Source organism: Ranitomeya imitator, chromosome 4, assembly GCF_032444005.1.
Source record: "Ranitomeya imitator isolate aRanImi1 chromosome 4, aRanImi1.pri, whole genome shotgun sequence".
In the NCBI taxonomy this organism is placed as follows: Eukaryota; Metazoa; Chordata; class Amphibia; order Anura; family Dendrobatidae; genus Ranitomeya; species Ranitomeya imitator.
This window is the reverse complement of record NC_091285.1, coordinates 356,481,459-356,508,760: the sequence shown is the minus strand read 5'-3', so window position 1 is coordinate 356,508,760 and position 27,302 is coordinate 356,481,459. Positions and strand designations below refer to the sequence as shown.

Here is a 27,302-nt window from a genome sequence, read left to right as displayed (position 1 = left end):
CTCTGCTTCTCAGATGGTCTATGGTGCCTGCAGCTCTTCCTGTGTTCAGCGGTCATATGGACTGCGAGTGGAGTCGCGTCCATATTCATTACTTTAATGAGCGGTACTACGTGACCGCTGAACACAGGAAGAGCTGCAGGAGCCAGAGACCATCTGAGAAGCAGGGAAGTGCAGAGACCGCGCCAGGAGGGGGTATTATGTGACAGCCGCCACTCCTGCTGCTCCCCCTCCCCCGCCGAGAGGGGCATGTTCAGCCTAAAAAAATGGGCTGAAAATCTCAGCTTATACTCGAGTATATACGTAACATGCTCTCTGAAATGCCAGAAAATATATACATACCCAGAAGTAATGACAAGTCAAGCTCTGATTCATGCCTCAGATGCCATGATGCCCTTTAAACTGTGAACACTGCAGTCAATCAGAGGCCACTGATTGGCTGCAGCACTCACATGATGTCCACACAGAATATTGATCCTGGCAGCAGACTGATGAAGGTGATATTGGTTTGGGAGGCGAGTATTTATTGCATGTATTTCTTTCTACACCTTAGGCCCAAAAGATGTTGAAGATATGAGCATACATGAAGGGGCAAGGAAAATGAACAAAGTTTACACAGACATATACAATGCAAATATATATTTGGCTAAAACAAAGAAGAGAAGATCCCATTAATTGTTCTACCGCTGCTATAGACACAATCAAATTACGGTAAAGGTCACGCGTACCGGAGATGCATATATGGTCTACTTACCGACTACTGATATTTCCATATGACCTAATAAGAAATGGCTTCAAGGAAAATTCGGATGCTAGATTGACTTACACAATAACATATTATAATGAGAAAACTAGGTCTACATCAACTCAAGAACATTACACATCTCAATGCCTCAGACTGGAGGCTACGGAACAGGTTCTTAAGGAGAATTTTAAAAATGCAGTGTTATCCCAAAGCTGACCAAATCTGGCCAATGAAAATTAGTGAATGCACTGCATCTCTCTGCAGTGACGGGAAGCACAGAAGCAAGCTGTCATTCTGCAAAAGCAGCCCTAGCAAGCCACACTGCTGCTCCTCTCCAAACGACAGGAGCTCCCTGGCATCTCCCGAGAGCTGCAGCCTTCAGCATGTTAAATGACTTTCATCATGTATTTTCAGATGCTTATTGATTTCACAGTGGGAAGACAGGGTAAGCGACTGACCGCAGCAGCCGGGGAGCAGCAGTATATGCTCTGCATGTTCGCACTATGCTGAAACAATGGATCAGCCCAAGAACAGATTTTCATTAGGGTCATTTTCTGGAGATATATGTGGCACCTGGCTTCAAGTATTCTCTACCGACAAGTGAACAAGATGTGGCAACTGCAACTGAAGGAGGCTCACAAGGGATCCGTAATCTTTGGCACAGGTAAGAGCTGCTAGCCACTTTTCACATGGCACAGAGTTTGTGCATTAGCTCTGTACAACATAACCCTTCTCGTCTAACTATAAGATTTGGGGGCGGTCTGGACACCTGATATCAATACGGCTTTGTGCATTAGAGGATAGGTCGAAATTTGGGTTCGAAATCTGCTAAATATGAAAAAGTCACTGCACAGTCATCAGATAACAGACACAAAGCGGTGGTACTTGCATCCTAACACTCTGATGGATGGCTCAGCTTTGTTTTTGCAGCTAGTAATATCATTTGCATTATCCTGCAATTATTCAACCTATTTACACAGCAGTGACAAGAGCCGAACAGACATGAAAGAACTTATTTGCATTGCATCCACGGTGATATTCAAAAGGGGGGGGGAAACAAAAAAGGAATATACAAATGCCTCTATTTAAAGGGCTACGTTGAAGATGGAATTAATATCAGACAGGATTGTGCCATTATTCCAGGGATGCGCACGTCTCTATTTGTCCATATCTGCTGTACACCACTTGTTAGATGCCTGTGAGCATACAGTATCAGATGATCGCCAGTGTATGGGGGCCAGGAAGAGTCAGGTAATGTGTCATGAGATCACTGCATCCTCTAACCGGTAGCTCGGAATCCTCTACATTCATGTCTGTCTGGGCGAATGTACACACATTCCAACACATACCATTACAATCACAGAGAGACACAAGTCATTACTTACACACCACATGGTTAGAATTAAAGGGTCAGTAATACAGAATGCTTTTCTTTTTGTTATGAAGGCCAAAGCAATAGTAGAACAGTCTCACAACTCAAACAATCCGTCATTTTTGGGCTGCGCAAGTGCAATATGGCCTTTACTTATAAACCATAATTCCAAAAGACACAAAGGGATTAGCAGAGACTATGGAGGGAACTTTCATGCACTTATTACAAGGAGAGTAATACTCTGGGAAGACCCTCACCAGCCAGACTCGGACTCAATGCAGTGTCTGCGTGATATCAAAATGGGGGGCAACTCACATACTGAAAATTATTGTTACGACTGGGTATTAGGTACCAGAGCCAGAAAAGTGTTAAGCAGCTATAAATTTGGGATATTGCACTCATCAATATCTTGGCGTTCATTAAACAACACAAGACTCTAAATTTGGACCTGTCTTGGCACCTCAATGTCGTAGATCTCAATGTGTAGATTTTGTATCCCATCATATTCTAAAGTGTAGATTTTGTATCCCAATGTATCCCATCGTATCCCAATGTAGATTTTATATCCCAATGTATCCCATCGTATCCCAATGTAGTAGATTTTACATCCCAACATATCCCATTGTATCCCAATGTAGTAGATTTGGTATCCCATCATATCCCAATGTAGCAGATTTTGTATCTCATCGTATCCCAATGTAGTAGATTTTGTATCCCAATGTATCCCATCATATCCCAATGTAGTAGATTTTGTATCCCCTTATGTCCCAATGTAGTAGATTTTGTATCCCAATGTATCAGATTTTGGCTTTACATCAAAAACGATAAATATGAATTAACTGAAACACCATTTATGTTACATATTACAATTAAAAAATCCCAGCCGCTTATTAGCCTTTAGAGAAAGTTTCAGAGTTGCGTCTCTGATCGCAGGGTGAAAAACATGAGCAGCAGCCTGGATAACTAAACATCAGTCAGTTGCTATCCATTTGGCGAGCTCCAGTACATCTCTAAATAGATTCCACCCCTGCTGAAAAACAGAGCTGCCGAACATCTTTACAGCCAACCGAGAGAATGACAATGACATCATGTTTCAATCTCTAAAAAGATGCTTCAGAGAAGTAAAGGTCCCTTATGGCAGAAGGAAGCAGGTAGGTGTTTAACAGCATGATGCCAAGCTCTGCCACACATCTTCCCTGCCTAGAAACACATTTGCCCGGTAGACCGCTCCGAGCAGCCCACCTCCCAACTGCAAGGTGGATTCACAGATACAAAAGATGAATGTATTTAATGAACTCTCCTTCTCTCAACATGTCCTCTAAAGTAACAGGAAATGTTATGCCTGTGACACAGGACTGATGCTTTATCTTTGGCCAGCGTGAGATCTGGCTGCATTCACATTTTCCATTTTCTGCACACAGTCTGTTAGATACACATAAAAGAAGTAAAAATGTAGGGTTTCCCCCCCCTCCCCCCCCCCCGACAGAACAAGAACCCAATCTAACACTCAGGTTTCATTTATTTTACACCTACCTCTGCTAATGAGCATTTGTTATATGGGTCACTTATTTTGGATTTCTATGTAACTCATTTACTTCAATTCCCAAGATAAACAAAAAATTAAAAATATTCTATCAAAAGAAACGTCTGAGAGCAAGTGCCGTTTATATCCCCCCACCGGTGTTACCCCAGATAAATCTGTTCTGATCCCCCTAGGATCTGCAGAATTTCAGTAGAAAGCGGTTGTTGGAATGGACATGACATTATAGAGGCACAAAACTGGAGGTACAGCCGGCACACGTACAACACAACGCATAATAAAGCACAATATATACAAAGACACGCGTTCATGGAAGGGAAGCTTAGTGGGCTTCATTACTAACACAAAACCATAAGTTCCTACATACTCAACAGTACCAAAAAAGGATAAAAGACTGCAATAATATGATGACATTGCAGGCTTGTTTCTACACATCGAAAAAGGTCTAACACACCCAATAAATACTAAAAAAACAAATACTGAGTGCACAGAGCAGTGGGAGTGAGCGAGAACGGCCGATATGTATTAGACATGTAGCATGGTAGGAAGGTTTTACTGGAAAGCAACCATCACATAAGAAAAATGCAACAATATTGCAGAAAAATATTTAGTAACATTAAACTTGGAAGAACTTTCAGCTAGTTGCTATAGCAACTACAGCACAGACTACAGCACATTTGCATAAATTAAAGGACTTGCAGAGGCTGCAAACCAGTGGGAGCTAAATTGATATATACAGTTATATGAAAATGTTTGGGCACCCCTATTAATCTTAAGCTTAATGTTTTATAAAAATTGTTTTTTTTTTGCAACAGCTATTTCAGTTTCATATATCTAATAACTGTTGGACACAGTAATGTTTCTGCCTTGAAATGAGGTTTATTGTACTAACAGAAAATGTGCAATCTGCATTCAAACTAAATTTGACAGGTGCATAAGTATGGGCACCCTTATCATTTTCTTGTTTTAAATACTCCTACCTACTTTTTACTGACTTACTAAAGCACTTTTTTTTGTTTTCTAACCTCATTGAGCTTTGAACTTCATAGCCAGGTGTATGCAATCATGAGAAAAGCTACTTAAAGTGGCCACTTGCAAGTTGTTCTCCTGTTTGAATCTCCTCTGAAGAGTGGCATCATGGGCTCCTCAAAACAACTGTCTAATGATCTGAAAACAAAGATTATTCAACATAGTTGTTCAGGGGAAGGATACAAAAAGCTGTCTCAGAGATTTAACCTGTCAATTTCCACTATGAGGAACATAGTAAGGAAATGGAAGAACACAGGTACAGTTCTTGTTAAGGCCAGAAGTGGCAGGCCAAGAAAAACATCAGAAAGGCAGAGAAGAAGAATGATGAGATCAGTCAAGGACAACCCTCAGACCACCTCCAGAGAGCTTCAGCATCAACTTGCTGGAGATGGTGTCACTGTGCATCGGTCAAATATACAACGCACTTTGCACAAGTAGAAGCTGTATGGGAGAGTGATGCGAAAGAAGCCATTTCTGCAAGCACGCCACAAACAGAGTCGGCTGAGGTATGCAAAAGCACATTTGGAGAAGCCAATTTCTTTTTGGAAGAAGGTCCTGTGGATTGATGAAACCAAGATTGAGTTGTTTGGTCATACAAAAAGGCGTTATGCATGGTGGCCAAAAAACACAGCATTCCAAGAAAAACACTTGCTACCCATAGTAAAATTTGGTGGAGGTTCCATCATGCTTTGGGGCTGTGTGGCCAATGCCGGCACCAGGAATCTTGTTAAAGTTGAGGGACGCATGGATTCCTCTCAGTATCAGCAGATTCTTGACAATAATGTTCATGAATCAGTGACAAAGTTGAAGTTACGCAGGGGATGGATCTTTCAGTAAGACAATGATCCAAAACAACGCTCCAAATCTACTCAGGCATTCATGCAGAGGAACAATTACACTGTTCTGGAATGGCCATCCCAGTCCCCAGACCTGACTATCATTGAACATCTGTGTGATCATTTGAAGAGGGCTGTCCATGCTCGGCGACCATCAAACTTAACTGAACCGGAATTGTTTTGTAAAGAGGAATGGTCAAAAATACCTTCATCCAGGATCTCATTAAAAGCTACAGGAAGCAACTAGAGGCTGTTATTTTTGCAAAAGGAGGATCTACTAAATATTAATGTCACTTTTCTGGTGGGGTGCCCATACTTATGCACCTGTCAAATTTTGTTTGAATGCAGATTGCACATTTTCTTTTAGTACAATAACCCTCATTTCAAGGCAGAAACATTACTGTGTCCAACAGTTACTAGATATATGAAACTGAAATAGCTGTTGCAAAAAAAAACAATTTTTATAAACTATTAAGCTTAAGATTAATAGGGGTGCCCAAACTTTTTCATATAACTATATATATATATAACAGTCATCTGCCAACAGTATTTTTTTCTTTCACTATGCGTGTGTGTGTATATATATGTATGTATATATATATAAATATATATATATATATATATGTATATATGTGTGTGTGTGTGTGTGTGATATATATACCGTAATATACTTACATATATATATATATATAAAATATACGGTATATATCACACACATATATCTATAATATAACGCTGGGAGTGTCACTCTGTCCGAAGCCTTTATAGACTGCGCAGGCGCAAGTGCCGGCGCAGTCTGGGCCTCACAGAGTGACGCTCCCGGGAGATCGCGGTATGCGTTCACACTGAACGCACACCGCGATCTCCAACAGAGAAGCAGGGACCGCCAGGAGGGTGAGTATCGGCTATATTCACCTGTCCTGCATTCCACCGCTGAGCGCCGCCATCTTCCCGGTCTTCGGCCTGTGACCTTCAGTTCAGAGGGCGCGATGACGCGCTTAATGCGCGCCGGCGCCGCCCTCTGACTGAACAGTCACAGCCAGGAGACCGGGAAGATGGCGGTGCCCAGCGGTGGAACGGGACAGACAGGTGAGTATAGTAAGTGCTGGGGGGCCTGAGCTGGTGGCGATACCGGCACCTGACCCCCACAGCGCGCCGGTGTCCCCGCCTGCTCAGGCCCCCGGATGAGTGCAGCACATGACAGGATGGGGACGCAGGATGGTTGCAGCACATGACAGGATGGGGACGCAGGATGGGTGCAGCACATACCAGGATGGGGACGCAGGATGGTTGCAGCACATACCAGGATGGGGACGCAGGATGGTTGCAGCACATACCAGGATGGGGACGCAGGATGGGTGCAGCACATACCAGGATGGGGACGCAGGTTGGGGACGCAGGATGGTTGCAGCACATACCAGGATGGGGACGCAGGATGGTTGCAGCACATACCAGGATGGGGACGCAGGATGGGGACGCAGGATGGGTGCAGCACATACCAGGATGGGGACGCAGGATGGGTGCAGCACATACCAGGATGGGGACGCAGGATGGGTGCAGCACATGACAGGATGGGGACGCAGGATGGGTGCAGCACATACCAGGATGGGGACGCAGGATGGGTGCAGCACATGACAGGATGGGGACGCAGGATGGGTGCAGCACATGACAGGATGGGGACGCAGGATGGGTGCAGCACATACCAGGATGGGGACGCAGGATGGGTGCAGCACATGACAGGATGGGGACGCAGGATGGGTGCAGCACATGACAGGATGGGGATGCAGGATGGGGACGCAGGATGGGTGCAGCACATACCAGGATGGGGACGCAGGATGGGTGCAGCACATGACAGGATGGGGACGCAGGATGGGGACGCAGGATGGGTGCAGCACATGACAGGATGGGGACGCAGGATGGGTGCAGCACATGACAGGATAGGGACGCAGGATGGGTGCAGCACATGACAGGATGGGGGCGCAGGATGGGTGCAGCACATGACAGGATGGGGACGCAGGATGGGTGCAGCACATGACAGGATGGGGACGCAGGATGGGTGCAGCACATGGCAGGATGGGGGCGCAGGATGGGTGCAGCACATGACAGGATGGGGACGCAGGATGGGTGCAGCACATGACAGGATGGGTGCAGCACATGACAGGATGGGGACGCAGGATGGGGACGCAGGATGGGTGCAGCACATGACAGGATGGGGACGCAGGATGGGTGCAGCACATGACAGGATGGGGACGCAGGATGGGTGCAGCACATGACAGGATGGGGACGCAGGATGGGTGCAGCACATGACAGGATGGGGACGCAGGATGGGTGCAGCACATGACAGGATGGGGACGCAGGATGGGTGCAGCACATGGCAGGATGGGGGCGCAGGATGGGTGCAGCACATGACAGGATGGGGACGCAGGATGGGTGCAGCACATGACAGGATGGGAGCAGCACATGACAGGATGGGAACGCAGGATGGAGCAGCACATGACAGGATGGGGACGCAGGATGGGTGCAGCACATGACAGGATGGGGATGCAGGATGGGTGCAGCACATGACAGGATGGGGACGCAGGATGGAGCAGCACATACCAGGATGGAGACCATATACCAATATAAATGCTCGCCACCCGGGCGTAGAACGGGTTCAATAGCTAGTATATATATATATATACACACACACGCATAGTGAAGGAAAAAAATACTGTTGGCAGATAGACAATATTTTGAAGATTACTGTAAGTACAACTAAAGTGTTGATGACTTTTTCTTTTGAGAGAATTGACTTCAAGGTTTAACTTGGGTTGAGGTGGAGCTAAAAGTGGCTATTCGAAGAGCTTAATACGTATGGGCAATACATGTTATTCCAAATAATATGGACCACTGGAAGAACATGGCTGGACCACTTTTCTGCAGGCATTATTGTCCCAGCTTGCCCTTTTGGTGTGTCACCGATAGGAGGGGTTCTCTATCCATGTCGTTTGGCATCTTTCACTAACACAGTGAAATGATCCCATACTTAAAGGGAACCTGTCACCCTGTTTTTTCAGTACGAGATAAAAATATTGTTAAATAGGGCCTGAGCTGTGCGTTACTATAGTGTATTTTGTGTACCCTGATTCCCCACCTATGCTGCCGAAATAACTTACCAAAGTCGCCGTTTTCGCCTGTCAATCAGGCTGGTCAGGTCATATGGGCGTGGCAACATCGCTGTTTCTTCCCCCAGATCTTGCATATCTTTCCGTTGGTGTCGTAGTGGTTTGCGCATGCCCATCTTCTGAATCCACTGGGCAGGAGAAGAAAAAACGCGCTATCTGCGCTATTTCCCTGGTGATCTGTGGGGGCGGCCATCTTCCTGAGGCCGCGCGTGTGCATATGGAGTCCTCTGCTGCCCGGGGTTTCAGGAAAATGGCCGCGGGATGCCGCGCGTGGGCAGATGGAGATCGCGGCGGCCATTTTCCTGAAGTCGAGATGCGAACTCGGCGAAATAGCGCAGATCACACGTTTTTTCTTCTCCTGCCCAGTGGATTCAGAAGATGGCCATACGCAAACCACTACGACACCAACGGAAAGATATGCAAGATCTGGGGGAAGAAACAGCTATGTCGCCACGCCCATATGACCTGACCAGCCTGATTGACAGGCGAAAACGGCGACTTTGGTAAGTTATTTCGGCAGCATAGGTGGGGAATCAGGGTACACAAAATACACTATAGTAACGCACAGCTCAGGCCCTATTTAACAGTATTTTTATCTCGTACTGAAAAAAACGGGGTGACAGGTTCCCTTCAGTTCTGCCACCCAAGCAGAACAGTTTAAGAAAGACACAACAACAGAGCACAAGCCACAAACTTGGCTCATACTTAGCGTAACAAATTATCTGTGATTGGTTAAAGACACAGAATTTCTTGTTGTTTTAGTGATGATTTTCTTAGGATTAAGAAGTGAATATGTATAGGAGAAGAAATATAAAACAAACTAAATGTGATATTTTTGGATTTTTACAGGACTCATGCCACCTAATTCAAAACAATGTTTTTCAACTTCATGCTGGAAACCAACATGCAGTCTGAAGCCAATCTAACAGTCCGCGATGAGATTACTGACGTCAGCAGCAACATGTACAAACCGCTGTCATACCCGCTTAGCTTCCAAATCTCCCTCACTTGTTTCCTCATGCTGGAAATTGTTCTGGGTCTTGGAAGTAACCTAACCGTACTGGTTCTTTACTGCATGAAGTCCAACCTTATCAACTCTGTCAGCAACATTATTACTATGAACCTCCATGTCCTTGACGTAATCATATGTGTAGGATGTATCCCTCTAACTATTGTAATCCTCCTCCTGCCACTGGAGAGCAATGGTGCGCTGATCTGCTGCTTCCATGAAGCGTGCGTTTCATTCGCCAGTGTGTCCACCGCTGTTAACGTCTTTGCCATCACTCTGGATCGATATGACATTTCTGTCAAGCCTGCCAATCGTATCCTGACCATGGGTCGTGCAGTTATATTGATGACATCCACATGGATAGTATCTTTCTTGGCTTTTCTGATTCCTTTTATTGAAGTCAGCTTTTTTAGGTTCCAAAGTGAGAACCAGTGGGAGAATAAAACACTTTTGTGTGTTAGCTCAAACGAATATCATACAGAGCTCGGGATGTATTATCACCTTCTGGTTCAGATTCCCATCTTCTTTTTCACAATAGTTGTCATGTTGATCACATACAGCAAAATTCTTCAAGCCCTCAACATCCGTATAGGCACAAGGTTTTCAACGGGGCAAAAAAAGAAAATCCGAAAGAAAAAAACGATTTCTCTGGCTACACAGCACGAGACAACGGATATATCGCAAAGCAGCGGAGGTAGAAACGTGGTTCTTGGTGTGAGGACTTCTGTATCTGTGATTATTGCCTTACGCCGAGCAGTTAAGAGGCACCGAGAGAGACGGGAAAGGCAAAAGAGAGTCTTCAAGATGTCACTTCTGATTATTTCGACCTTTCTGTTTTGTTGGACGCCTATTTCTTTATTGAATACAACTATTTTATGTCTTGGCCCAAGTGACCTTTTGGTTAAACTCAGACTTTGCTTTTTAGTCATGGCTTACGGAACCACCATTTTTCATCCTCTGTTGTACGCATTCACAAGACAAAAATTCCAAAAAGTTTTAAAGAGCAAAATGAAAAAAAGAGTGGTTTCAATTGTGGAAGCTGACCCCATGCCTAACAATGCAGTGATCCACAACTCATGGATAGAACCCAAACGGAGTAAGCAGCTCACAAATGATGACAGTGAAGCTAGACAGAAATGTTTAGCACCTCAGGTTGTCACCAACTAGGTTAAACATTTTGTTTTTCTATTCAAAAACAGGTAGGAATATGAAAAGTACGCATACGGCCTACGTTTTTTAATTTATTTTTACATGGATTATTCCACTGTATATTTTAACTACATTGTATTTAGGCTAGATGTCCAGTTTCTTCACTACCTATAGTTCATTGGGCATGGAAGTCTGTTAAATTATCGTATATACTTTGTCAGTATTTTGTTCACAGATAGACATTTATGTATATCAGATTTCTTTTTATTAAAAGAGAAAATTATACAATAAATGTATCTTTTAAGTAGTTTGGAGAGAAAAATTAAAAAAAAAAATCTTTGGGCTTCGTTACGAAAATGTTTCTTAACAGTAATGTTTTGGTACCTAACTGCAATCTGTTTGCTGGGATTTGCCCAGTTATGCATCTAGCATTTTTTTAAATGCAAAATGACGAGTTAAAAGAATATAAATGTATAATTAAACTTACAATATAGACTACAATTCCAACCTTTGATGAATAGGAGAGAACATAGAATGGCAAAAGTGAAAATTGGCAATGAAAAATACATTTTCCAAATAAGCTGAGCTTCTTAACAGGCTGACACTTCCTGTTCTGCAAAAATCACAATTGTCAACTCATTATTATTACAGGCAAGATAACAATAATGAGTAACACTTCTATACAGGTTTAATGCAGAATTCACCGCTCTCAATATATGATGCCACAACTCTCCCTTTCTGCACAATGACCTCTACTGTAGAAGTCAATTAGTCAAATCCTATTTAAAGGGAACCTGTCAGCAGGATTGTGCAAAGTAATCTACAGACAGTGTCAGCTCGGTGCTGTTATACTGATTAAAATGATACCTGGGTAATGAAATCTGTCTTGTGGTTGTTGTGAAATCTTAACTTGCAGTTTTGAGTTAAGGTACCGTTACACTAAACGACTTACCAACGATCACGACCAGCGATACGACCTGGCCGTGATCGTTGGTAAGTCGTTGTGTGGTCGCTGGGGAGCTGCCACACAGACAGCTCTCTCCAGCGACCAACGATCAGGGGAACGATTTTGGCATCGTTGAAACTGTCTTCAACGATGCCGAAGTCCCCGGGTAACCTGGGTAAACATCGGGTTACTAAGTGCAGGGCTGCGCTTAGTAACCCGATATTTACCCTGGTTACCATTGTAAAAGTTAAAAAAAAAAAAAAAAAACACTACATACTCACATTCCGATGTCTGTCACGTCCCCCGCCGTCAGCACAAGCATATCATTAACTCCAAAACTGAAAATAAACATTAAAAATCAACCACAAGACGGATTTCATCAGCCCAGGTATCATTGTAATCAGTATAACGGCAACGACCTGAATCTATGTGTAGGTTACTGTGCACAATCCTGCTGACAGGTTCGCTTTAATGTCTATAGTCCATGAAGGGCAGAAACCCTGGCAAGACAAGAGGCCCATAATCATAAACAACAGATAATAAACAGAACCTAGGTATAAAAATAATTAAAAAAATAGCTTTGTTATCTGGTTTTAAATATTAAAACATAATGTGGATAATGAATTTAATCTGTGAAACTTCCAGATACAGAAACATTTTAGCATAATACATTACATTTTATACATGCTTATTTTGCATGCATTATTGATACATAGAGATTGTGACTAGCTATTTAAAAATAACTGATTGGCAAACCCAACTAATATACATTTTTTCTAAAGTACTTACATTTTTTTTATATACAACTAGCTCTGGGATGTTTGAGTTCCCCCAAATCCCTGAAAACGCCTAAAGTTGGGATGAAGGCAGAAATAGGCAAACGCCGTGGACACTACCTCATACCACCCATACCGCTAACAACGGATTGGGTTTCTACAAGATAACAAGTGGTTGGGGCATAACAGAAGGGATTGTGGCTTAGCGGGACAAGGGTGAGGCCAAACAAGTGACAACATGCACCATAATTGCATATCATAGTTATGTAAACTAGGCTAAACGATAAGTGGTATAAAAGTTAGACAAATATGTCTAAAAATGCACCAAAATTACCATCTGGCATGAACAACTGTGATATATATGGTACATTTTAAGACTGTCAAGTTTAATTTTATACTCCGTAATCAGCAGAATTAGTAAATCTGCCCCAATGCTGCTTTCAGACAATCCAAAGGTTTAAGTAAAAATATGTAAGCACATAAACTTTTTAATATATTGAAAAAAGCTCACAGGAAAAATCTTATAGGATAGGTTATCAATATCAGTTCAGGGGAGGCCTGGGTCACCCACCGATCAATTATGATCAGCTCAGACAGCAGAGAATGTTAAGATTGAATGAAGGTGAACAGCGCCGCTCCATTTACAGTGTAGTGGCCGTTGCTGAGGACTGAAGATCAGTTCCTGTTCCTCCGCCACACTGCCAGGTGACATCCGTCAGAGCTGATAACAGCCGATCAGTGGGTGGGTGATATTTGTGATCTATCTAAAATGAAAGCCATAAATATCAAAAGCCCGGTTATAGGAATTGAATTAGAATTTTACATGCATTACAGATCATGGAATTTCTTTACATGATATAGTTGAACAGAAAACTATTGCTTCTCTGCAACAAGCTGGCATGGAAAAAGGTAAATCAGGCATTCAGAGTGAAGACCCTGTAGACGAGTGTCTCTTACCGTCTCAAACCTCAGGCTGTAACTTATTGTGGGACTAAGATTCTCCAGTTAGAGTTTCTATAGATCTTGCCATTTACCGTATTTTTCGGACTATAAGACGCACCGGACCATAAGACGCACCCACAAATTTGGTGAAGAAAAAGAGAAAAAAATTTTTTTTTATGTTAAATGGGGGTCTGTCTTATAATACCAGTGTCCGTCTTACAAATCACATGTCCCTCATCCTGGTATCTATATAACCTCCATCCTTGTGCTGGCACATGCCCCCCTGTGCTGCTGTCAGGCACATGCCTCCCCCCTCCCCGGGTCACTATATACCCCCTTGAGCTGCTGGCAGGCACATGCCCCCCGGGTCACTATATGCTCCCCTGTGCTGGCAGGCACATGCCCCCCTGGTCACAATGTGTCCCCTTGTGCTGCTGGCAGGGACATGCCCCCCGGTCACTATATGCCCCCCTGTGCTGCTGGCAGACACATGCCCCCCCCACGGTGATGCTGGCAGACACAAGCCCCCCTGTGCTGCTGGCAGACACATGCCCCTCCTGTGCTGCTGGAAGACACATGCCCCCCTGTGCTGCTGGCAGACACATGCCCCCTTGTGCTGCTGGAAGACACATGCCCCCCTGTGCTGCTGGCAGACACATGCCCCCCTGTGCTGCTGGAAGACACACGCCCCCCTGTGCTGCTGGAAGACACATGCCCCCCCTGTGCTGCTGGCAGACACATGCCCCCCCTGTGCTGCTGGCAGACACATGCCCCCCCTGTGCTGCTGGCAGACACATGCCCCCCCCTTGCTGCTGGAAGACACATGCCCCCCCTGTGCTGCTGGAAGACACAGGCCCTCCTGTGCTGCTGGAAGACACATGCCCCCCCTGTGCTGCTGGCAGACACATGCCCCCCCTGTGCTGCTGGCAGACACATGCCCCCCCTGTGCTGCTGGAAGACACATGCCCCCCTGTGCTGCTGGAAGACACATACCCCCCTGTGCTGCTGGAAGACACATACCCCCCTGTGCTGCTGGAAGACACATGCCCCCCTGTGCTGCTGGAAGACACATGCCCCTCCTGTGCTGCTGGAAGACACATGCCCCCCTGTGCTGCAGGAAGACACATGACCCCCTGTGCTGCTGGAAGACACATGCCCCCCTGTGCTGCTGGAAGACACATGATAAAATATCAAACACTTAACTCACCTTCAGATGAGTGTTTGTTATTTTATCATGTGCCTGCCAGCAGCACAGGGGGGGGGGGGATGGGGGGAGTATAAGAGTGACAGGGTCATATCCATGATGGGACGGGGGGAGATGCAGGCACATGTAATATTTACTGCTCCCCTGTGAATCAACTGGGGCAGCTTCAGCACTGAGGTGATGGACAGCAGGTGCAGTGAATATTACATGAGGCTAATGAGCGGGAGCATAGGATCTCCTGCTGTGTCTGCAGCCTGCAGCCAACCCACTCCAGCCCCCTGACACCTCTCCAGAGCTGTTCCCCCTCCTCTACAGCACAGCACACAGATTCAGATTATAAGATGCACCCCCAACTTTCCCCCAAAATTTGAGGGAACAAAAATGTGTCTTATAGTCAGAAAAATATGGTATATGTACTGTACAAGTAATATACAAAGACAGATAAAATATTCAAGCAGTGTCTAAGGCTACTTTCACACTAGCGTAGGAATCTCCCCGTCGCAATGTGTCAAGCAGAGATTCCGACGCTAGCGTTTGACGCACTGCACAACGGGTGCAGCGGATGCATTTCTCCAGCGCATCCGCTGCCCCATTGTGAGGTGCGGGGAGGTGGGGGCGGAGTTCGGCCGCGCATGCGCGGTCGGAAAAAGTGGTCCGTCAGGAGCAAAAAACGTTACGTCGGTTGCGACGTGTGGCAAAGCGTCGCAATGCGTCGCTAATGTTAATCTATGGGGCAAAAACGCATCCTGCAAACAACTTTGCAAGATGCGTTTTTTGCCATAAACGACGCATTGCGACGTCTGGCAAAAAATGCCAGTGTGAAAGTAGCCTAACAGGGTGGTTGGAGACCTTCACAAATGGTTAAGATACTATTTCAGACCCAACAGTGTTGAAACTGCAGCAAAATACCAATCAATAGAAATAAGGTTGTGCCGCAATTTCAGACACAGCTCTAGGTCAGACATGGTGCTGTTTTGGAAAAATGGTGAGTGCCAAGTGGCTCCATCATTTCAGGCATTTAAAGAATTATCTGGGGTCAATCCCAGTATGGATTAGACAGGTTAGCTATCTAAATCCTACAGTAGGCTCATCAGCTTTGATTAGCTGCACTTACATATATACAGTTGTGTGAAAAAGTGTTTGCCCCCTTCCTGATTTCCTATTCTTTTGCATGTTTGTTTTCAGCTCACAAAACTAATTTAAATATTAGACAAAGGTAACACAAGGTCTTTATTATTAAGGGAAAAATAAATCCAAATCTACAGGGCCCTGTGTGAAAAAGTGATTGCCCCCTAAACCAAATAACTGGCTGAGCCACCCTTATCGCAAACGCTTGATTTCAGTTGTTTCTGCTAGTGGACAATGAGTCTTTTACAACACTCTAGAGCAATTTTGGTCCACTAATCTTTGCAGCCACACTGGAGGGTTTCAGAACATGAACCGCCTTTTAAGGTACCATCACACTAAGCGACTCTGCAGCGATACCGACAATGATGTCGATCGCTGCAGCGTCGCTGTTTGGTCGCTGGAGAGCTGTCACACAGACAGCTCTCCAGCGACCAACGATCCCGAGTTCCCCGGTAACCAGGGTAAACATCGGGTTACTAAGCGCAGGGCCGCGCTTAGTAACCCGATGTTTACCCTGGTTACCAGCTTAAACGTTAAAAAACAAACACTACATACTTACATTCCGTGTCTGTCCTCCGGCGCTCTGCTTTCCTCTGCACTGTCAGCGCTGGTCAGCCGGAAAGCAGAGCGGTGACGTCACCGCTGTGCTTTCCGGCTGGCTGGCGCTGACACAGGATGCAGGAGGAGTGCAGAGAAGCACAGCGCCGGGGACAGACAGCTGAATTAAGCATGTAGTGTTTGTTTTTTTAACGTTTACGCTGGTAACCAGGGTAAACATCGGGTTACTAAGCGCGGCCCTGCGCTTAGTAACCCGATGTTTACCCTGGTTACCGGGGGCCTCGGGATCGTTGGTCGCTGGAGAGCTGTCTGTGTGACAGCTCTCCAGCGACCAAACAGCGACGCTGCAGCGATGTTTACCCTGGTTACCAGTGAAGACATCGCTGGATCGGTGTTACACACGCCGATCCAGCGATGTCAGCGGGAAGTCCAGCGACGAAATAAAGTTCTGGACTTTCCTCAGCGACCAACGATCTCCCAGCAGGGGCCTGATCGTTGGTCGCTGTCACACAACGATTTCCTTAACGATATCGTTGCTACATCACAAAAAGCAACGATATAGTTAACGATATCGTTATGTGTGACGATACCTTTAAAGTCATACCAAAGCATCTCAATTGGATTAAGGTCAGGATTTTGACTAGGTCACTCCAAAGTCTTAAATTTGTTTTTCTTAAGCTATTTAGAGGTGGACTTGCTGGTGTGTTTTGGATCATTGTCCTGCTGTATAACCCAAGTGCGCTTCGGCTTGAGGCCACAAACAGATGGCCGGACATGCTCTGTCAGGATTTTTTGGTAGACAGCAGAATTCAAGGTTACATTTACCACAGCAAGTCTCCTAGGTCTTAAAGCAGAAAAACAGGCCCAGACCATCACACTAACACCACCATATATTAGTGTTGGTAGTAAGTTTATTTTCCGAAATGCTGTGCTACTTCTAAGTCAGATGTAATGGGACATAGAGAAAACCCTCCAAAAGTTTAGCTTTTGTCTCATCAGTCCACAGAGAATTCTCCCAAAAGTCTTGGGGATCATCAAGATGTTTTCTGACAAAACTGAAACAAGACTTTATGTTCTTATTTCTCAGCAGTAGTTTTTGTTTTGGAACTATGCCATACAGGCCATTTTTGGCAAGTCTTTTTTTTATGGTGGAGTCATGAACACTAACCTGAACTGAGGCAAGTGAGGCCTGCAGTTCTTTGGATGTTGTTGTGGGGTCTTTTGTGACCTTTTGGATGAGTTGTCGCAGCACTCTCGGGGTAATTTTGGTCATCTGGCTACTCCTAGGAAGGTTTACTACTGCTCTATGTTGTCCCCATTTGAGGATAATGAATCTCACTGTGGTTAACTGGAGTCCCAAATATTGAGAAATCTACTATATAATTGTCTAAGGGTCACTTCCGTCTGTCTGTCTTTCTGTCACGATTATTCATTCGCTGATTGGTCTCGGCAGCTGCCCGTCATGGCTGCCGCGACCAATCAGCGACGGCCACAGTCCGATTAGTCCCTCATCTACTCCCCTGCACTCACTGCCCGGCGCCTGCTCCATAATCCCCTCCACTCACTGCTCACACAGGGTTAATGGCAGCGGTAACGGCCCGCGGTGTAACGCACTCCGTTACCGCTGCTATTAACCCTGTGTGTTCCCAACTATTTACTATTGATGTAGCCTATGCAGCATCAATAGTAAAAATATGTCATGTTAAAAATAATTAAAAAAAACAAAAAACCTGCTATACTCCCCCTCCGCCGCCTTTCCCGCTCCTCGCGATGCTCCCGTGACATCTCCATTGCAAGCGGCAGCTTCCGGTCCCAGGGCTGGTGTGCGACAAGGACCTGCCGTGACGTCACGGTCATGTGACCGCGATGTCATCACAGGTCCTGCTCATACCAGCCCTGGGACCGGAAGCTGCAGCTTGCAATGGAGCGGTCCCGGGAGCGTCGCGAGGAGCGGAAAAGGCAGCGGATTGTAAGTATAGCAGGACTACAACGGGCCTTCAGAAGGTGAGTATATGTTTATTTTTTTTTTTTTTAAGTCTCTATACTACGTGGCTCTGTGCTGTATACTCCGTCGCTGTGTAATATACTACGTGCCTGGGCAATATACTACTTGGGCTGTGCAATATACTACGTGACTGGGCAATATACTACGCGGGCTGGGCAATATACTACGTGCCTGGGCAATATACTACGTGGCTGAGCAATATACTACGTGGCTGGGCAATATACTACGTGGCTGGGCAAAATACTACATGACTGGGCAATATACTACGTCGCTGGGCAATATACTACGTGACTGGGCAGTATACTACGTGGCTGGGCAGTATACTACGTGGCTCTGCTGTATACTATGTGGCTGGGCAATATACTACGTCACTGGGCAATATACTATGTGGCTGGGCAATATACTACGTGGCTGGGCAATATACTACGTGGCTGGGCAATATACGTGACTGGGCAATATACTATGTGGGCTAGGCAATATACTACATGGGCTGGACAATATACTACATGGGCTGGGCAATATACTACATGGCTGGGCAATATACTACGTAAATGGGCAATATACTACGTGGCTGGGCAATATACTACGTGACTGGGCAATATTCTACGTGACTGGGCAATATACTACGTGACTGGGCAATATGCTACGTGACTGGGCAATATGCTACGTGTCTGGCCAATATGCTACGTGTCTGGCCAATATGCTACGTGTCTGGCCAATATGCTACGTGTCTGGCCAATATACTACATGGCTGGGCAATATACGTGGCTGGGCAATATACTACGTGGCTGGGCAATATACTACGTGGCTGGGCAATATACTATGTGACTGGGCAATATGCTACGTGACTGGGCAATATGCTACGTGTCTGGCCAATATGCTACGTGTCTGGCCAATATGCTACGTGTCTGGCCAATATGCTACGTGTCTGGCCAATATACTACATGGCTGGGCAATATACGTGGCTGGGCAATATACTACGTGGCTGGGCAATATACTACGTGGCTGGGCAATATACTATGTGGCTGGGCAATATACTACGTGGACATGCATATTCTAGAATACCTGATGCGTTAGAATCGGGCCACCATCTAGTGGCTTTATAACCTTTTCCAGACTGATGGATCTCAATTACTTTGTTTTTCATTTTTTCCAGACTTTCTTTGGATCGTGGAATGTCGTCTAGCTTTTAAGGATCCTTTGGTCTTCTTCACTTTGTCAGGCAGGTCCTATTTAAGTGATTTCTTGAATGAGATCAGGTGTGGCAGTAATCCGGTCTGGGTGTGGCTAGTGAATTTGAACTTTGCTAACCAAAGATGTGATGAACCACAGTAAATTTATGCTTTAAGGATGGGGGGGGGCAATAACTTTTTCACACAGGGCCCTGTAGGTTTGGATTTCTTTTCTCCTTAATAATAAAAACCTTCACTTAAAGACTGAATTTTGTGTTTACTTGTGTTATCTTTGTCTAATATTTAAATTTGTTTGGTGATCTTAAGCATTTAAGTGTGACGAACATGAAATAGAAAAGGAAATCAGGAAGGTGGTAAGCACTTTCACACAACTGTATTTCAGTACTGAGAGAAAACCAATGAAAATTAAGAACTTTGGTGATACTGTTGTTCAACTATTTATATGCTTACTTTTTCTAGATTTAGCCTACAAGTTCATAAGGTGCATGAAAGTGATCTCTTGTTTAGATGTTTTCCACATATACTTTGTCCTTCAGCAATATCATTTATACTATTGAAGTACACAGGGTAAAATTGTGTTTGCTTTTATTCACTTAAAATAATTTTAATTTGGAGACATCACCATTGCTGAATTGATAAGTCAATGGTGGAAAATAAAAATATATCCTAATGGACCATAATAGATCAATCAAATAGATCAAGATGAGTCATGACAGGTCATAAGACCAACGTGATCTATGACTCTAGCGAACAAAATCTGAGCCCAATAATATGGACGACTCATCAGAACACAAGACAATGCACCTGCCTTACTACATCTCCCATCTGTGCCATCATAGTTTGTTTCCTTATATTTCAGAGCTGAGATTTTGGTACAAGGCGCAGATTACACAGTCATTGGTTGACAGGCACCATGTCTGCTTACTGTGATCATCAGTCCGTTAAATGTGGAGGACTCACTGGTTGAGAGAAATGTAGCATTTCCTTTGGTCTGAATTGTGAAGCAGAACATAACGTATCAGCAAGAGATTACCGTAACATTGCTTTTCCTGTTGAAAGACAAATCTTTAATAATCTACCAGACTTTTATACAAATCAGATATAAAAGCTACTTCTAATCCAGAAGCATCACGGAAACCTTTGATGAAAGCAAAATAACGTGTCAAATGATACAGTTTCAATTGTAGTATTTTCTGACCCAGAACTTAACAAAAAGGTATTATCAAATGCTTAAAAGACAATAATATTACAACTATCAGTGCATCTTAAGTTTATTGAAACACAATTATATCATAGCAAAAGTAATATAAAGCAAATCAACCCAAATCCTTCAGAAAAAAAATCTCTGAGAACTTATACAGAACTACAATGAAACTCTTCAGCTGGGTTTCCAGATATGTATTTAATCAAGCTCAGATTTCTTGTGCCTCAGCTGATGTTAAAATGGCATCAGTCTTCGTCAGGATTTTTCATAAGCTTCTAAAACAAAGCGGTCAGGATTGATTAAAAAAAAAAACGCAACATTATATGAATGTGAATTATCTCATAGCAAAATATGGGTTCAGCTCTTAAAACAATTTTCCTCTGATGCATCACTGGCACACAGGAGGGAATTAAAGCCAGATGGCCAAGCAGATTGAGATATGGCCTTTGGTGTGTTGTGGTCTGTGATTCACGGACCAGACAAGGGATTTCCCACCAGAACTCAACATCCTCATAGGCATACAGGCTGTCGGGTTCGGGCAGGGAGACCTGTATTCGGACTGAGATACATGCATGTGTGAATCCGGCACTACTGTAATATAGCAGTGGAAACCACTATGTATAGGCACTTACACATAATACACCTTACAACGGTCATATACATATTACGGTATATCTACCGACTCTTTAGACAAAGTATAGGAACCATATGTATATTTCCCAACATTACATGGGAAAGTTCTACGTCTCTTTGCACCACTGATGCAACATCTTAGCATCCTATTCTATACTGTACAACTGTACATGCATTTTGGGAGAATAAATTAAACCGTTATGCTCATCAACATAAATGGATGAAAATGCAAAGTGCTTGTAAAAACAAGCAAATGTGAAATGTATTTGTCTTTAGAAATCCTCTCCATTCTCCAGAACAGAGGAACTTTTAATTATATGGTTAACTGCTCATTACCCAAGTTAACGGCCACTTCTGTGATCTTTCAATGGTGCCAGGTCTAGTAGGCAAGGAGTTCATTGCTTATAAGCTCTCTACTCTTAAGCTGGCCAGGTTGACTTTTTCAGTTCTTCTGTGCTTCACTAAGGCTACTTTCACACTAGCGTCGGAATCTCCCCGTCGCAATGCGTCGGGCAGAGATTCCGACGCTAGCATTTGATGCACTGCACAACGGGTGCAGCGGATGCATTTCTCCGGCGCATCCGCTGCCCCATTGTGAGGTGCGGGGAGGTGGGGGCGGAGTTGCGGCCGCGCATGCGCGGTCGGAAAAAGCGGTCCGTCAGGAGCAAAAAACGTTACATGTAACGTTTTTTGCTCCCGGCGGTCCGCCACAACACGGCGCAACCGTCGCACGACGGTTGCGACGTGTGGCAAAGCGTTGCAATGCGTCGCTAATGTTAATCTATGGGGCAAAAACGCATCCTGCAAACAACTTTGAAGGATGCGTTTTTTGCCATAAACGACGCATTGCGACGTCTGGCAAAAAACGCCAGTGTGTAAGTAGCCTACGACTGCAAAGGCAAAAAGGTCTCTCCTTGCAGCATCGGAGAACGTAGAGCTTGGGCCAAAGGTACAGCAATGCCACTGGCTTAAACTATTAATCATGAGTGCACTGCCCCTTTCCCCGGCAAGGACAACCCCTATTGCCACCGTTAAAATATAAACCCTTCTACTCGCCTCCCATGTCGGCTCTGTTCCAGCGGTGTCTTCACTCGTTCTTCACTGGCGTCACGGTCTACTCCTTCGAATATGTAATCAATCAAGAGAAAATGAGCGCCAGTTTAAGTGCTCACTTATTGCGGATTACTTATACGTCCAAAGGAGGGGGCAGTGACGCCAGCGTTGATTGGGCGAAGGGCTCATTTGATGTAACAATTTTATGTAAGCCCCAGGAAATCAAGGCCTGGAACCACTGAAACGCGGACAGCACAGGAGGAGAGTATAAGTGTTTTTATTTTAACAGGGGCAAATATTCAGAGTGAGAAGGGGTTGCCCTAGTAGTGAACAACCGCATAAAACACTAAAGTTTTGTTGCAGGGTGAAATCCATCATGAAAATCTTCACCTGAAATTGGCATCCAAACTGCAGAAAAAAGTTCAAAACATGTGAAAGAAAACAAGTTAGTTCCTCTGGCTTTGTATCTTAACAACCTGGGCAGGACGGAGTGGTTTCTTGGCCCCTCCAGGGACTTAGCACCTGGTAATAACCTTTGCAAATACCCTTATCTATGCTCTTGACGGATGGTGCCCTATGAACCCTCAAATACAACACATCTGAGGATCCTCAGTGACCATAGCACGCCAACAAGAGCACCCAAAAGTTTTTACTTATTTTGAAATAGTAAGCCATACTTGGATTAGAATATCAGACTGCGGAATACCGTATATACCCGAGTATAAGCTGACCGACCCCCCTAATTTTGCAACAGCTATAAGCCTAGGGTGGAAAATGCAGCAGCTACCGGTAAATGTCAAAAATAAAAATACGGTAGATACCAATAAAAGTGAAATTAATTGAGACATCAGTAAGTTAAGTGTTTTTGAATATCCATATTGAATCAGGAGCCCCATATAATGCTCCATACAGTTCATTATGGCCCCATAAGATGCTCCATACAAAATAGGCCCCATATAATGCTCCATACAGTTCATTATGGCCCCATAAGATGCTGCATATACAAATATGCCCCATATAATGCTCCATTCAGTTCTTTATGGCGCCATAGATGCCCTATATAATGCTCCATGCAGTTCTTTATGGCCCCATAGATGCTCCATATAATGCTCCATGCAGTTCTTTATGGCCCCATAGATGCACCATATAATGCTCCATGCAGTTCTTTATGGCCCCATAGATGCCCCATATAATGCTCCATGCAGTTCTTTATGGCCCCATAGATGCCCCATATAATGCTCCATGCAGTTCTTTATGGCCCCAGCATTGTGCCACATGTAATGCTGCTGCTGCACTAAAATAAAAAAAAGAATGACATACCTCTCGTCGCTGGCCGCTGCTCCTCAGCGTCCCGTCTCTCCGCACTGACTGTTCAGGCAGAGGGCGGCACGCACACTATACGTCATCGCGCCCTCTGACCTGAACAGTCACTGCAGAGGACGCGGAAGACGAGGCGGTGGCGGAACGCGGAAAGGTGAATAGGACATACTCACCTGCTCCCGGCGCAGTCCCCGCATGTCCCACGTCTCCGGGAGCGTCAGCTTCTTCCTGCAGTGAGCGGTCACGTGGCACCGCTCATTACAGTAATGAATATGCGGCTCCACCCCTATGGGAGTGGAGTCCATATTCATAACTAATGAGCGGTACCAGTGACCACTGAACAAGGGAAGAAGCTGCCGCCCCCGAAGACCGTGGGACATGCGGGGACCGCACCAGGAGCGCTGGGAGCAGGTGAGTATTTGACAGGCGTCGCTCCCCCTCACCTGCCGACCCCACCGCCTTCCATGACTCGAGTATAAGCCAAGAGGAGCACTTTCAGCCCATTTTTTGGGGCTGAAAATCTCGGCTTATACTCGAGTATATACGGTAAATCTATTTAGTTTTTTACCTTTTTGGTTATTCTATAAACTATATGAATATGCAATGTTGCATTACCAGTACCTATCAGTGAGATAAAGATGTAGCTCTACTTTATTAAAGTTTTTATTCTTATTTGTCTCCAAATGTCATCAGTGTCAATCACAAGGCAAAACACATTCCCAAACCAAATTAATGCCCACAGAACTGCAGAGGAAGATGACAGCCGACATAAAGGGCACATATTAAAGTATCAATAATCCACATAATAAACGTTAATCTGTAACTGCTCATGTAACTATGATACATTTAGACATCTTATTGCTTCTCATCTCCATTACACAGAGCAAATTACACTCAATTTAAGCAGCAAATTAAACATAACTGGAATATATTGCATATCTAGGCCAAAGTAGACTATTTCCAATGAAATACGAAGGTAGAATCCCAATAATCCACAAGCGCACCTGTTCTCTATGATCAACAAGAGATTGCCTCAGTTTCTTTCATCTAACTTTAAAACCTTATTATCTTGAAGTGTAACCAGTGGAAATTTCCATTATGGCCTATGGGGTATGACACTTTATACAATACACAATCTTATTTTCTGCTATGTTTTGCTATTATGTTCAGAAATTAGCAATGAAGTTCTTTGTTGTCAATCTTGTTCTGCTTACCTACAGTATTCAGAATACCTTGTCTACTGCAAATTCCTAAAATTTTAACCATGGAGGGGAAGATTAGTTTTTTTATATCATATAGCTCTTGTCCATACAGTGGAAACAAGGCAACAACCAGGTTAAAAGTTCTCATTATTACTAGAAGTTTTTTCCCTAATGATAGGCCAAAAGATTTAGTACAAAAGGGTCTTAGTGGACAATTCAGTTGTACGAATGAGCACCTAGTTCATGCCATGTACCGTACTATATTAAAACGAGGGTGTCTTTTACATAAAGGGAAAACTTGTTTAAATGTACAAATCTTCTGAATATTTATATACCAATATTTATACAGTTCCACTCAAATTGGTTGTGACATACAAAATTGTGGTTAAGTAGGGAAAAAATAGTAAATTATGCAATTTACTAATATAATTTACAGTGGGGGGAAATAAGTATTTGATCCCTTGCTGCTTTTGTAAGTTTGCCGATTGACAAAGACATGAACAGTCTACAATTTTAAGGGTAGGTTAATTCTAACATTGCGAAAATATAAAAAAATAAAATCCAGAAAATCACATTTTATAAATTATATTAATTTATTTGCATTTTCCAGTGAGAAAAAGTATTTCATCCCTCTGGCAAACAAGACATAATACTTGGTGGCAAAACCCTTGTTGGCAAGCACAACAGTAAGACTTTTGTAGTTGATGATGGGGTTTGCGCACATGTCAGGAGGAATTTTCGTCCACTCCTCTGTGCTGATCATCTCGAAATCATTAAGATCTTGAGGCTGAACAATTTTTAACGTCCTGGCGGAGGGAAGGAGGTTGTCACTCAGGATTTTACGGTACATAGCTCCATCCATTCTCCCATTGATGCGGTAATGTAGTCCTGTGCCCTGAGCAGATAAACTCCCCTAAAACATAATGTTTCCACCTCCATGTTTGACAGTGGGGATGTTGCTCTTTGGGTCATAGGTAATGGGTCATTTATACAATGTGATTTTCTGGATTTTATTTTTGATATTCTATCGCTCAATGGTAAAATTAACCTACCCTTAAAATTATAGACTGTTCATGTATTTGTCAGTAGGCAACCTTACAAAATCAGCAAGGGATCAAATACTTATTTCCCCCACTGTACATATGAAAGGAGCCTCAATGTTCATTTTTAAGATCTAATCCCGGGCCCCTACCAGCTTGGTCTAACACCATACAGTGTTTCCTGAGTCCAAACAAGACCAGAGCAGTGGGATGACTGTTTATTTCAAAAGCTAAGCCAGCCGCCTTCCCCAAAGTACAGACACAGAAGGAGGCTGGTTTAGCTATTGAAGTTAGCCAGTCCCCTCCAGATCTAGCTTTGGTCCTGTGCCAACACAGGAAGCACTGTCGTGCTAGCACCTGTGTTTCAGGCTTGTAAGTAGAGATCAGAGCACCTTTCAGATGTAAAGTATCTAGCAATCTGCATAATTTATGTTAATTTAATTACACTATTTTTAACTGGAAAAGCCATTTCGCTTGTATGTTTACCTTAAAACTTAGTCAAAAATAGCAGTATTTCGAAGCTAGAAATATTATACCATAAAAAGGATGCCAAACCTTTGAATGCATTAGTGGTAAGAAACAAACACACAAGAGGACAGAAACCGGAATAACCAAATGTATTCTGTGCATGGGAAATGCCAACAAAGAAAAAAGAAAAATGAAAAATGAGAACTAAAGAGAGGTAAAGAACACAAAACAGAATCATGTCTATAATGACAGTGCAGCCACACAAGAGGTAGAAATACTGTGGATACACATGCAGACTTGGCTGCAAATTTTTCGATCTAGGGGGTATATACCCTAACAATCATCATACTTTCCTGATATTCTTTTGACGAAATTGTTAAAACATACTCAAGTGAACACACATACAAGTCATAAGCATCTTCGTGCCAGTTCCCCTTTATTTGCTTTATCACAAGGCTGGATTTCAATATTCAGCTTTTATTTTAAGCGGAGGTACTAGTAGATAACAGCTTGTTGTTCCATCTGTAGCAGCAATTACGCATTATGAAGCCATTAGTACTTATGTATGCAAAACCGCAATGACTTGGAATGTGGCATTCTTGCAGAGAGCTGTATTATTCCAAGATCATAAGACGGTAAAGCCGATTTTTAATCATTCACGGATGGACAGATTAAAATAAAATCAGCAAAATATGTATTTTTTTACAGAACTGTGCAAAAATTTTAGGCAGGTGTGGAAAAAATGCAGCAAAGTAAGAATTATTTCAAAAATCCATTATCTATTTTTAT

The 27,302-nt window shown here is 43.9% G+C and overlaps 2 protein-coding genes across 3 annotated transcripts in view; one reads left to right on the top strand and one right to left on the bottom strand.

Annotated features, from left to right (window-relative positions):
- COG5 (component of oligomeric golgi complex 5) overlaps positions 1-27,302 on the bottom strand; it is a 477,042-nt gene that overhangs the window by 366,725 nt on the left and 83,015 nt on the right. The window lies entirely within an intron of this gene.
- Positions 1,034-19,732, top strand: GPR22 (G protein-coupled receptor 22). Of its 2 annotated transcripts, XM_069765056.1 has the most exons (3): positions 1,034-1,406; positions 9,533-10,891; positions 19,557-19,732. In XM_069765056.1, the coding sequence occupies exon 2, from the start codon at positions 9,558-9,560 to the stop codon at positions 10,857-10,859; it is 1,302 nt and encodes a 433-aa protein (XP_069621157.1). In that variant the 5' UTR covers positions 1,034-1,406; positions 9,533-9,557; the 3' UTR covers positions 10,860-10,891; positions 19,557-19,732. The 2 variants fall into 2 exon arrangements, with proteins under 2 accessions (XP_069621157.1, XP_069621156.1); XM_069765055.1 differs by lacking the exon at positions 19,557-19,732 and having other exon boundaries at positions 9,533-11,198.

Excerpts from the sequence above, each read along its gene's own strand:
- GPR22 (XM_069765056.1), top strand. The coding sequence starts at position 9,558 with ATGTTTTTCAACTTCATGCTGGAAACCAACATGCAGTCTGAAGCCAAT.